Consider the following 13,789-nt stretch of genomic DNA (forward strand, 5'->3'; position numbering starts at 1 on the left):
TCTGAGAAACAAATTAAACTTTGAAACCCACAACTCTAAACATCTTCTTTTACAAAATGGACAATTATGTTGCTGTAAGTCATTTATTATTCAGCAGTCACTAAAGAATCATCTCAAACATTGTGTTTGTATCTTTAAAATCAATGAATAAGGCCATATAACTTCAATTTCTGTCAACCGAGTTCATTTCTGTCTCCAACCCATCAGTCATCGCTCCCTTGTGATTAGACCACAGCTCCCAGCATGCTTGGCAGGGCCTTGGGAACCCTCCTAGCAGGAAGCTGGAAAAGGTTAAGGACGCCTGCGCTGCTCTGTTTAATGGAAGGATAGAAATGTATTTGTCTGGATCAGACATTTTTTCAGAGACATTTTCAGCAGAGGAGGTAACCTGTGAGTACCGGCTGATGTGAACTCTGAGCCCAATTTGTGGAAAACATGCCCATGGCCATTAAGCCTGATTCAGACCTTAAGTTCGCTCGAGTCAGTTGTGCATCACTCATCAACATGTCTAAGCCTTGAGGTCTGTGCTGGCATGTATGTGAGGTGATAAATATGTAAATGAAGGCACATCAGACCTCACATTACAATACTGAGTCTGACCTAAAAAAACACAATGAAATAGGACATCATTGTTTTCTCAGAACTGTCCATTTCTCGTTGACCAATGTTGGATTTTAGCTGCACTAATGATGCGATGGAAAATCCATAGAAAGATATATTTTCAAAGTTACCCAAACCAGCTTTGGTAAACTGATGAAATATATATATGTGTATATAAGTGCAATGTTAAGTTCCACGTAAAGAGCAAATACTGTGGACCGTGGCTTATCAATATGGATGTCACTCTCTCTCTCTCTCGCTCCAGCTGTGTTTCCCCTACACCTGCTAAGTTGAAAAGCCCCAGGCTGTTGTTGTGACTCATTTGCATTTACTCGCATTTTTTTTTAGCTTGAGCGTGACCCGTTGGAAACCTTGGAGGAAAATCTTGACCATGCAGCAAGAAGCAGCGTTGCTACAGTCAGGGGTCTGTTATGGTGGCTTCCTCCAGGACTGTATTTAAAACAGACAAGATAAAAAATATATATGTATGCGCAGTATAAATGCTAATGTGATCAACGGAATATGAAGCTGGCACCCTACGACAACTTCAGATGCATAATGCTTTCAGCTATGTTACCAGTGGGGCTTTCAAACATGGCAATGGTGGCTGGTGCCTACACTTTACACCACTTTTTGATCAAGGCTGAAATATAATAACTATTCAATGGTTTGCAATGGCATTTTATACAGACATTCATATATAGATTTTTCAACTACCGCCATGACAAGGTTACTTATAGAATGGATTGCAATTGTATTTTTTTGCAGATATACATGACCCCTCCCCCCCTCAGGATAAAGTGTCATGATGACTTTAGTTTTCTGAAAGATTGTAGTGCCATCATTGGGTCCAAATTGAAACGTTTCTTATACTTGGTTTAAGGGAAAAATACCTGCAAAACTGATTACATTCCCATCAGCGTTACTTCACTTTGTGTTCACCACTACTTAGAAAATGGTAGAATGCTAACAAAAATAAGACGGTGAATATGGTGAGCATATGGAGAGCTGTACACTTTTAGTTGTTAATTTATGTGTATCAATCTCAATCGAATAACTAATGGAACTGATGAAGAATTCCTTCTTTAATAACCCAATTAATATTTCAAAACTTTTTTTCTAAATTTCCAACAGCAAAATTAATTCATTCAAATTTGGCAGTTGTCCTCTGATTATCAAGGATTTAAAACAAAATACCTTGAAGCTGCTTTCAGCTACTGTGCTGTATACATATCCAAAACCTTAACCCCTCAGAAGATTTTCAGATGCCAACTTTTAAATCAAGGCTAAAAAAACACGTCTGTTCATTGTTGCTCATAGTAGATTTTGGCTGCTTCCAATATTCAATAATTTCTTCTTTTTGGAGTCCTGATTTGTTTTTCTCTTTCTTAACTTTTCTATTATTTTCTTTTACTCTCAATGTCTTTTTGTGAATGACTTTGAATTTCTAAATAGGATACATGAATACATTGCCTTGCCTTGGCCAAAGTTCCAAGGGCATGTTGTGAGTTCAATCTTTGTGCATCATCACACTTTCAAAAACCCAATTTGAAGGATGTTAAAGCTCAATAAACTCAAGTCCCTTGCCATATTATTTGGAATACGGTATTTGTGGAAAGAACAAAGCAGCCTATAACCTGCATGATCTGGCAATGGGGAACCAAAATCCAAGTCGTTTAACCTGGACCTCGACTGATGTACTAGACCTTCATGCAGTTCAAATTGTGCCCTGTGTGATTAGCACATTGAGCCGTACAAAGCAAACACGCCGGGTTCAAATTAATATTCAGAACTTTCCGATTCCCCTAATGACCTCGAGACAGAGAGAGATGAAGACAAATTTGGTGAGGTGGAAAATTATCAAATGCAAAGATGTTGGAGTGAGGGCAAATCAGAGAGAGAAAGTGAGAGCATGAGAGAGAGAGAGAGAGTTAGAAAAATATGGCCATCTAAGAGAAAAAAGAGGATTTTTTTTAGAGGATTATACTCTTTTAAGGACCAACTGGGGAGGCTTACCTAATGGTGACATCTCTGGTACCCCTGCCAAGTACGGTCCATCGAGAAATTTTGGCTCATTATCGTTGATGTCCTGGACCTTGACTACAAATTCAGACCGGGGCTCCACGGGTATGTTGGTGATTCTGTCCACAGCTTGAGCTGAGAGGGTGTAGTAGGGCTGGGCCTCCCGATCCAGGCGCTTGGTGGCGTGGATGTCTCCAGTGTTCTCATCGATGGTGAAGATGGAGGTGGCGCCCTCGCCATTTAACACATACTTCACCTTGCCATCTCCTTTGTCCACATCTGAGTGAAGCTGGTGAGAGGGAAAAAAAACAACATTACTATTTTTACTGCTTATGTGACTTTATAAAAAAATTACTTGTGTTTTTCCTAAAGGTGCTACGAGGAACGTTTAAATATTTCTGAAACAGTCTAATTTGTCCTCTGGTGATCATACATTACATTTATACGCCTTTCTCATCGGTATGCACACCCAGGAACTATAGCTGGCATAGCAAAAACCCTTTTGTCCAAAGGGGTTGCAAGAATTAACACAAACTGATAGTTCCTCGAAGCCCCTTTAAAGGATTGTTTATCAAGAAATGTATAAATGTATTTAGACTTTCTCTGACTGAAGAATTTGTAAATACACTGCATGTCATGGGACTGTAGCTGAGGTCAGCAGACACACTGACTGTTTTGAATACTTTTGCAGATGTGTTTAGACTACTAGAGAAGAAATGGACAAGGCCATATCTGCATTGTCACAGGCAGAGAGGAAAATAGAGACCTAAAATTATCTGTGTATTAGAATGAATCTTCTTAAAAAAAAAGAAAAAAAAAATGTCTAACTGTAGTAGCTGTGTATCTGTGTATCTGAATCTTATGGCAGTGGGGGCGGGACCCGATAAGCCTTTGGCTTCTCCTGCTTCCCTTCGGACGATAACACAAAGTAATATGTATGAATATGCAATGAGAAAATTATGTATTATGTGTAATTGTCCGGAAGAATAATAATAAATAATAAATAAATGATGATTACATGAGCTGGTTGATGCTTTATAAAACCTTTTCAGAGATACCATTGAGCTAAATTAACTTGACTGAAATGTCAGCTTAGCTGTGTTACACACACTTTATGTGTAATTATCTCATATTCTAAACTACTAAAATGTGTAAATGTTGTATGATATATTTAATATTTACACCATGTGAATTCGACATGTATTTGCTGATATAAACAGCACAAAAATACACACAAGCAAATACACATTTGTTGGACACACATCCGATCAGATAAAAACTAATATCTAAACATGCACCATGTATGCATGAATTAATTATGTTACAAACCCCCATCATGATTTGCATTTTGCCTGAAATAATGGAATGAAATCAAATGGTGCCACTTACTGCAATGCAACTGCGATTTGAGACTAATGTAATGGTCTTTACAAATCATCAGAATAGCAATTTTCCATTAGAGCCAGCAATTACTAGCTCATCTCCCATTAAAATAATAATAATAATAATAGAGCCGCTATTACAAAATGTGTTTGAATCAATAGAACAATGATTCAGCAAATTAATCTTGGTATTTCACATATTTCCCATCCAGAAATCTGTCATTTCAAGATAAAACGTATGGCCGCATTTTGCCAAACTTGTAATGCAAAGCTTTCAAAATGTGTTCTTCTTTTGCACATTTATTAAAGTGAGGAGATCCTATATCATATGTTTGGCTTCTTTTCTCAAAATGACATCAGGTGTAGATACATCTTTGCCTGTACTGAAGAATCCAATCCTCAAACCACTCCTGTTTAACGAAAGCCGGAGTCAATGTTCCATTTTGAGCTTATTTTAATCCATTTTCAGCACTTTGGAACAAACAGAAGTACTTTTACAGTTTGTCATTGACACATCAGTAATATGTCATCTGGATATTTAAGGTCAAATATGTTCAACAGTCCCCTTTCGTTGCCATTGAAAGTATCTTAGGTTTAGAGACAACTATTGGAAAATAGTATTTTAAAAAGGTTTTGGCCTTCACCTGAGAATCAATAGCAAGAGCATGTTGTCAAGGACCAAGAGCCACGCCACCAGATCAGTCATTTTAAAGGGCCATGCAAAATCATTCTTTCAAACTAATGGCACACAAAAAATGGTTCAAGATCAAATATTCATCAGCTCAAAGCATGTGTGCCACCACTATGAAATACAAGTTGCTTTCGTGCAGGAATATAAATAGGAGTTGTTACAATATTTCATTGAAAGATATACAGGTTTACAAAGAAGTCAAGCAAGCATCATTGTTTTTTATCTTTGAACCTGTGCAGTCATTACAATAACTTTTAATCTCAGAAGAACAAGTCATGACTGTAAAGATGACTTTAAGACCCCTCCTCAAAGAACGACTGAAGAAAAAAAATTCTTGAACATCTCTAAAAAAAGAACACTCGAAGCTAGTAACCTTGAATAATCCTGTTTGAAGTCAGAGCTGTCTGATGGCCGTCAACCCCTTTCAATGTGCGGAGCATCACTGTGATCACAGAACCTGCCATATATCTCAGGCGGAGGCCATTGTTGATATTAAAAGATGGACAGCTGGACCATTTTCAACTGTCAGCATTTAGCAAAGTGCATATTTCTGTCTTTCTTCCATTACCGCCAACATGACTAAAGACCTCAATTAACAGCGAAGCACACAGAGCAAGCTTTTAGTGGATTTTTGTTCAGGGAATGTCTTTCCAGATTCTAGATTAAGTAAAAAGTACACTGCCATCATCGTACTGTAAACAGAGCAACCTTAGATGGGTTCTCCAGTGATTTAGTGTTGCACTGTTGACCCTAATCCCTGTCAATTTCAGAACTGTCAGATGGTTGAATAGATTCAGAAACGCCCTTATCTCACATGGTTACACAGTTGGATAAGCAGAGGGGCCGTGTCTGATCATAAAGGTAACTTTCTGAAACCAACATTCCAGAATCTACACACTTTATGGACTTTGGAGAGAAAGGAGCCAGAAAACCATTCTTCCAAAGTAATTGAGTAGAAGCATAACACAACCCTAAAAGATTCACTCCCTGCCTTTGATATTGTATCTTCAACTACAAGGCTCTTCAGTCTCTGGTAATGCTAACATGGCTCTTGCATTGGTTCACAAACGGATTTTATGAAACAGCCCACAGTCCACTGATTTAAATTTTTCTACAAATAAGGACATTAAATACAATGGTGTAGCTTACATTGTCACTACAACAGATCAAACTATCAATTTCCCAAAAGGCAACATTTGGCAAAATCTGTATCATCTCTCAGTAAAAACTCAACCTCTTATATATAAGATAACCAATGTGCTTGTATCAAAACAGAGAAGATTAACCAAATGTACCTTTCACTTAAAATGTGGATATTACATGATTTCTCAAGAAACGTTTATTTTTCATATTTTTAAAAGTCACAACTTTAAAAACATTCAAAGAAATTGCAGGAATGGAATCCGTTTCTAAAACCTTTAGAAACTTCTGTCCCAGTAGAGTCCCCATAACTACTCCAGGTTTCCAAACAGGACATCCTACACTCCACTCCTTGGCTGTGCCTCAAGATATTTTTCCTCTGAACAAACAGAAAAGTTGACAATGCAAAATTTTAACTTAAGATTGCTGCTTAATCACTGCTGTAAAATGCAAGCACAGCTCTCTCTTGGGTTCAGGGGACGAGAGCAGCCCACGCAGATGACATAGTACTTTCTACTACCTCTGTATCCTCCTCCAGGGAGATGGGAAAGGTCTTAGAACGAGTCCGCAGACACCTCCTCTCTTGGACGGCCTGACATTTGGGTTCAGGAGAAAAAAGGTCTGCCCTCTCCCTTTCAATCTTCTAGCTTTGTCAGATGCACCTGACCCAGTACTCAAGAGCACAAAAGAGAACAGCAACTGTATTTATCAGTGCAGATTTTTTTGTCTAAGAGAATATTATATTAGAGCAATTTAATTAGTTGTTGTCCAAACAGAATGAATTAATGAATTTTTTTGTTCAGTTTGTACAGTAGAGCAACTGACGAATACCCATTCTTTTGATATTACGATATACTCTCACACGATTGATGTTGAAAGTCTTCCTTCAATGTATCTGTAAATGTCAACATCTCATTACAGGACAAATAACAATGTTATTTCAGCGTTCCAAGCCAACGCTGCAGGGGTTTGAGAATGATTAGGTCAATATTATATCGGTGGCACTGAAGGAGTACATGCCGAACAAAGAATACAACACCAAAGGTCTTTTTTATTAATGGAATCCATCAAGCCCTGCCGATGGATGCATGCGTTTAGGGGCCGGGATGATTGCATTGGCCGTGTCCTCGAGCCTCAGCGCGTGCATATGCCTGGCTCTCTTATGGAAGCTCACGCTGTTTATTCACCATCTCCCGCTGTCAGCTGGAAACTTGCGGGTAAACTGTCAAGATCGTGGGGAGAGTCAACATTTAATCTTGAGGAAGCCATCCGTTGCGGTTTGTGTCCGGTAAATGCCACGGATGAGAAGGACAAAGCTGACAGGCCACAAAGCATGCAAGGCGGGGCCAAGGGGTCAAGCGCACTATGGGGGCCTTTTCAGTCAACTCTTTGGCTTGCTCAATTTCCTACTCTCTATCCCTGGCACTAGAAGAAGGGCACGCAACAGTGCAGGCAACTGGCTCCTCATAATCAGTCTCGCATCAACACCAAGGACCTCATAAAATATGTATGGCTTGGCGGGGCTTGTTAAAAGTAGGGCTGCAACTAATGATTATTCTGATAATCGATTAATCTGTCGATTACTTTCTCGATTAATCGATTATTTATCGATTACTGTTTTGGTCCGTAAAATGTCAGAAAATGGTGAAAAATGTCGATACATTTTCCAAAGCCCATGTTGACGTCCTCAAATGTATTGTTATGTCCTAAACACACAGATATTTCAGTTTACTGTCATAATAGGATTAAAGAAACCAGAAAACATTTACATTTGAGAAGCTGAAATCAGAGAATTTAGACATGTTTTATTAAAAAAATACTCAAAACGATTAATCGATTATCAAAATAGTTGGCGATTATTTTAATAATCGATTCGTCGATTAATCGTTGCAGCTCTAGTTAAAAGTATACCCTGGTCAAATACTTGTCTCTCTCTCTCTCTCTCTCTCTCTCTCTCTGTCTCTCTCTCTCTCTCTCTCTCATCTAAACCATTTTAAAACAGCCACAGCTCATTTTCGGGTGGTATTTGAAGTTTCAACTCTTTATTACTTTAGCCAGCTGCCATAGTTGCCTCTCTTGCAAAAATATATTTTAAGGCTCCTCTCTTAATTCTTTTCTTTTCTTCCCTGGAGGTGAGTATAACGCAGCATGTGGCTCTGCGCTGCGGTGTAGCTCAAAGGCACTCTCAGGGATTGTGAAGGAGGGGCGGGATCTCAACACCAAGCCCTTCTGAAATCAGTGAAGACACTTAGCGTCACTTTGTATGCAGTGGAGTTCTCCAGGGAACAGCCTGTTAGCTTTGTGTTTTCTTGTTTACCTTGTAGCGAGATGGAGGGTGTAGAAAGCACAAGAAAGAAGCCCTAACAATCCATTGAAACATGCTTGACCTATCACCACAACAACTACTGCACAATGTGTTCGAACTTTTGCAGCATTTTCATTTTTGCCATTCTATGCGAAATGAAATGAAATGTTGGTGAGGGTGTACTTCTGTTTTGTTCTGCTTGCCTCTCTGTGACCCTGCAAGTAGGACAATGCTGAGGCCTTGAATAACAAAAAATACAAAAAAACAAAAAGAAAATCCAAACGTTTGAACTCCAAGTTGCATGTATTCAAGCATTGTATTGGAGAATGTCAATAGAGAACGTCATTTCTCCTATTCAATGGACTGTGCACAATCCAGAATGGATACAAAAGTCCATACCTACAGGCAACCTGTGAGCAACACTGGATCCAGCACACCAAAACAGTCTCTGCTCTAGCTCGAGAGTCCTTAATCGACAAACGCCCTCAAGCTATTTCACAGAGCAGCGCGGACGGCGGCAGGGCTTAACGGGGGTCTGTATTGTCCATGGAGTACTGTATGTTTCACAAACAGACCAAAAAGAATACACAGACTTTGGCATGCACTCATATTGTCTCCTGTCGAGAAATTAATGCTTCACAGGAAACCTGCACACTCCGTAATCACCCACCCCGCAGTGTAAATGATATACGATGTGATTTCATTACATCCAACAGAAATCACTCAAGTTTGCCAGTGAATGAAGGTTATTGCTGGTCACTAAATGTGAGCCATATGTAAAGACAGCAGGGAGTTCAGGCTCAAACGGAACATACATGAATCTCAAATAAAGAAGGGCCAGATGGAGGAGGAGCTGAATGCAAGGAGGGTCATTCAGCTACAAGAAAATAAAAGATCTAATGCAGACAGGGGCTTGAGTCCAGCTGTCACTGACATGAGCTCTCGACATGCTTGGCTTTTCATCTATTCACTCTGCCATGTCCTGGTGAGTAACCATGGCGCTGGGCTCTGAGAGAGAGAGAGGGAGAGAGAGAGAGAGAGAGAGAGAGAGAGAGAGAGAGAGAGAGAGAGAGAGAGAGAGCGCGCCTCTACTTCATTTCAAGTTGGGAGGTGGGGAATTAGCCATCACCATGGAGAACCTGTTAGCCGTTATCACACAGTGCTGTGCAGATTCATGGGATCTGCACACATAGGCTTATCCTTATTGTCCTTCGGTATAATACATAATGTGGGCATGTTTCACTTCTGACATTGCATTATAGTGTTTTATTAGCCCTACTGGTCCCTTCTCCCTCATCTTTTTATGTTCTTCGTGTTCCATGTTTGTATGCATTTTTGTTTTCAACATAAATCAGAATGCTTTGGGCCGCTTTGGTTGTTTGATTTAAGCACTTTCGACACTGTGTTAGCATTATTGTCACATATACTGTACATGTATGTATGCACGCACACGCATGAGCATAAAAACCCACTAAAAAATGCAATGATTTATGGGACAAGTATCTGTTTGGATTGGAGCCATATAAAATTGAGTCCTCGAGCTGAGGCAGATTCCAGCATACAGATTTACTGCTTATAAAAGCATAAACCTTTTTTTCCCCATTTTGTGAGGCAGTTTAAGAGATTAACTGAAACACATATTTACACCAAAGTGCTCTCTCTTTTTCTCTCTCACTCTGACAACGCCTTGTGTATTGGTTTGAGCAGCTGTAATGTTTTCTGACTCATTTGCAGTTAATGAGTCTGTTCTCCCATAATAACTGTAAGTTATTTACTTTGCCATATGGAAACATTTTCAAGCACACAAAAATTGTATGCTAGTGGAGGAGACATGTTTCCATGTTTAGCTTTTACTTCCTTAAGTAGATGAGCTTCATACATCATGTTGAACAAGTTGTGTGGCAGCTTGTTAAGCTAAGCATCACACTCTGAATTAGAAAATGTTTTACACAAATTAACAGTTTAAAATGTGATAATAGAGTATTTATTTCTGCAGCTACATGTTACTGGTTAACATATAATAATGCATGTAGCCCACTTGTGCAGAAACTGCAGATGTAAACAAGTAGTTAAAGTGTCACTTCAAAGACTAAAAACTAGTTAAATTCTTATCACAAGGTTTTTCTTTGTTGCAATTTATTGCACACACTTATATAAAGAGAGAGAGAGAGAAAAGAGAGAACATCTATTGACTGACCCACAAAGGCTATTACAATTAAATTAGGGTATGTGTATGTGCTCCTTAGCTTAACTTACATATGAAACTAAAATGAATGTTATTTTTGAGACTCCTGTCATCACTGAAAACATGTATAACTGTTGTGCTGTTACATTTCAGAGGTATTATACAGAAAAAGATAGGAAAACAATGATGACAGTGTTGCTGAGTTGCAAATGGTTCAATACCCCCCCCCCCCCCCTCCCACACAGTGAAAACTGCAAGCACACACAACCAACAGTGTCTTAAATTCTGAATTATTTGCATGCATGAGAAATATTATACAGAAGTTGCAGTTCAAGCTTACCACTTTAGTTTAGGAGGTTGAGACATTGAAAGGTATATAAAGTGTCAGGTTACATTAAAGCAATGAAAGGAGTTGTGGTGTCAGTTAGACTGTAAAAGACAAAGCAAATTAAATTTTGGTGGAGGTTAATTGGTGAGAGCATTTTCAGTTCGGAGTTTAAGCCCTGCGGGGCAGCTCAATTTCCTTTTGTGGGAAATGAAAGCGGTTGAATTGTGTCAGGTGAAGGTAAGGTGCTAGACATGCTGTAGTTCCGTGCTGTGTGAGAGCGCGGCACAGACGTTCGGCAGTGACGGCAGTTGAAATGTAGGCCCTATGTCTGTCTGAGTAGCTGAAGTATCACGATTCAAAGCGGGTCGAGAAGGCAGATTAATGGACTGTTAAACCCACACCAATAGATTTGGGTGATGGCTTGACAGGAGGTACAAAGCCAGTGCATTTAGCGTTTTTCTTATGGGGTTAAAAACATGAAAATGCAGAGAGGCAGTTTTCAGCAGGGATAAGGCAGAGTTCAACGCTTTCTCTCTGTCTCTCTGTCTCTCTCTATTTCTTGTTCACATAAGGGTGTCAATCAAAGTCAGAAATGGTTTTTCAGAATTTGTGCTAGAGCCATTTTTACATTTGTCTGCATCAGCTCATATCTGCACCTGCTGGCTGATAGGAGAGATTATGGCTCAGTTTCCATGTGAGTCAAGGGTATTTGGATTTTCACAGAAATGGACATCAACAATTTTAGTTAAGATCTCAAAAGCAAAAACACGGCGTGCACACATTTGTATTTATTTAGCTTTTATTAAACTAATCCTTCAGGTTTTTCCGTATGAAATGTCCTCATTAAGTCAGAAACGCACAGTACATGAATCTGGTTGTCAGTTACAATATTGGGCTATTCTGTGTTTAATATAACTCTGAAATATAATACCCTGGTAGCCTGCGGTGCACACACGGATCTGACAAGAAACAATGGAGCAGCCTGGGTATGATATTGTGTTGATGAGAGTTGCAGGCTGTTAACTGACAGTGTACTGATGATACATTATTATTGGCAGCCAATCGTCAAACAGGAAATGTAACCTGCTATGGCGAACTCTTATCACATTTCGAAGATTGTATTTATGATTAGTCAAAAGTCTAGTTCAAGATACGTCTCATAACATTGTGATGAGTACCAAATTAAGCAAGATGTATGGGGAATATGATAACTCATATTAAGATGGATATCTACTGGAAGATATTTATGATCATTTCAATTAAAGGCATCTTTAATTAAGCATATTCTCACATGTCTCATTTGGTTTTATTAATGGAATATTATTACTAGTCAAAAACAGTTAGAGATATTTCATATTTAAGTAGTATATACTTGTATGCCTAGTGTATATCTGTTGAATGCCAAAGCAGGTTGTTGCATTGCCATTGCAACGGTTTCTGATTGGTTGAAATCTACCTAAATATAATGGTTGTTTCTGAGCCAGAACGCATTTGCAGGATTCTTGAATGAATTAAATGACCAGATGTCCAGTATGTAATTAGAGATGATCAAGTGAACCCTATTGTAAGGCCTTTGTACATACACTACGGAATTACGTATCAGCCGTGGTATCCAAAATGGAGTTACTCAATTTCTGATGTTCAGTAGAAGTACAAAGCGGGTGTATCAGTTCCAATTTTAATGCTCCAAATAGTGTCTCTGAAAACACTACATGAAAAGAGATACATTCTCTATCACATAGTAGTTGCCTGTCCACTGCCCAACATGAACTTTTAATTAGATATCAATAGGGAATAACGTTTTCCTAATTTACTTTAAGACAATATGACCACGTTTGGAGTAGCCCCTGACATGTTAATTAAAGACATGCAGGAGTTTCAATCTGGTGCCTTGCTGCTTTGCAAGCCTTGCCACCATACCAATATGTTATCGACATCAATGAAAGCAATCAAGCTAGCAATCAGGAAGAGCTTTCATTTTATTTTGTTTTATTTTGCGTGTGCATGTAGGTGTGTGTGTGTGTGTGTTTGTGTGTGTGTGTGTACATGGATACATGTGACATTCAGCTGGCCTTATCACAGTGATATACACATAAATGGAAGACAGGAATAGACGCCCCTTTCAAAGTATTATGGATGAGGGAATCAAAGCTCTTTTGTGACAAAAAGGCTCCTTAGATGCTACAGTTGAAACGACTGCTTTTTTGTTTGTATTTTTTTTGTGTGTGTTTCCCCCCCCCCGACCCCCCGTGCGCAAATGAGTACAGGCTTGAACTGACAGCCTACTGATGGACCAATCTAAATAGAAACGTGAACAGACAGGAGCAAATCTGTGGTTGGTGTCAATTCAAGAAATAATATATGCATGCTGGACCTAAAATAACAGCTGTTCCTAATTTCACCCTTGTCGACAGATGAAGAAAAAATATTAAAAGACGCAATTATTAAACATTAGATTAAAGTTGTATAAAAATGCTGCTTACTATACAATACTGAAAATGCAAACCACATGTATCTTCCAACAGCACTTTTGTACCACTTCCATTAATTTACAAGAATCAAAGTCTCTCATTGCCACCTTTTCTCTTTTAGAACCACCAGAAATATTATGTGAATAGTAGCAAGGTTTAATATTAACTATATGCCCAAGAAGAATGTAGGTTTGCCTGGGGAAGAAATGGTTGCATTTTATCAGCATTTTGTCATCAGTATTCCAACTAATCCTTTCAATTTGTGAGGGTTTTTTTTTTGTGACAGATAGGAACTAAAGTTAAAACCATGATATCAGGTCATCATGTTAAATCAGCGGACGTTGTTACAGGCTGCCTATTTTTCTCAATGAGGACCAGTGCTAATGATATGTTGATTTACAGTGAGGTAGAGCGATGGCTTTGTGTGAAAGCCTTACATAAACCTTGGGCGGGAAGCCGGCTTTCTGCTGAGATGGGGTTAAAATTCAATCTCAGAATTAGTCAGCTCACATTAAACGTGGAGAAATGTGTTTAGTAGACATTGCCATGTGCATATAAGTCAACCGGTGACAAAGCTACATTGGGAAGTGAAAAAAAGAGGTAGGTTTTACTGCCAGGGATGAGTCCAGGACATACAGTACGGTATAAGAGGCTACCGTGGGCTA

The 13,789-nt window shown here is 38.9% G+C and overlaps 1 protein-coding gene across 1 annotated transcript in view; it reads right to left on the reverse strand.

The window, feature by feature from the left end:
* LOC307267478 (cadherin-7-like) overlaps positions 1-13,789 on the reverse strand; it is a gene marked incomplete at both ends in the record, with an annotated part of 87,279 nt that overhangs the window by 49,280 nt on the left and 24,210 nt on the right. Inside the window, one exon of the mRNA XM_080049808.1 lies at positions 2,617-2,911. Coding sequence (XP_079905934.1) covers positions 2,617-2,911 — 295 coding nt within the window. The remainder of the gene's footprint in view (positions 1-2,616; positions 2,912-13,789) is intronic.

The sequence above is a fragment of the Ammodytes marinus genome (assembly GCF_949987685.1).
Source record: "Ammodytes marinus genome assembly, chromosome: 21".
Classification (NCBI taxonomy): Eukaryota; Metazoa; Chordata; class Actinopteri; order Uranoscopiformes; family Ammodytidae; genus Ammodytes; species Ammodytes marinus.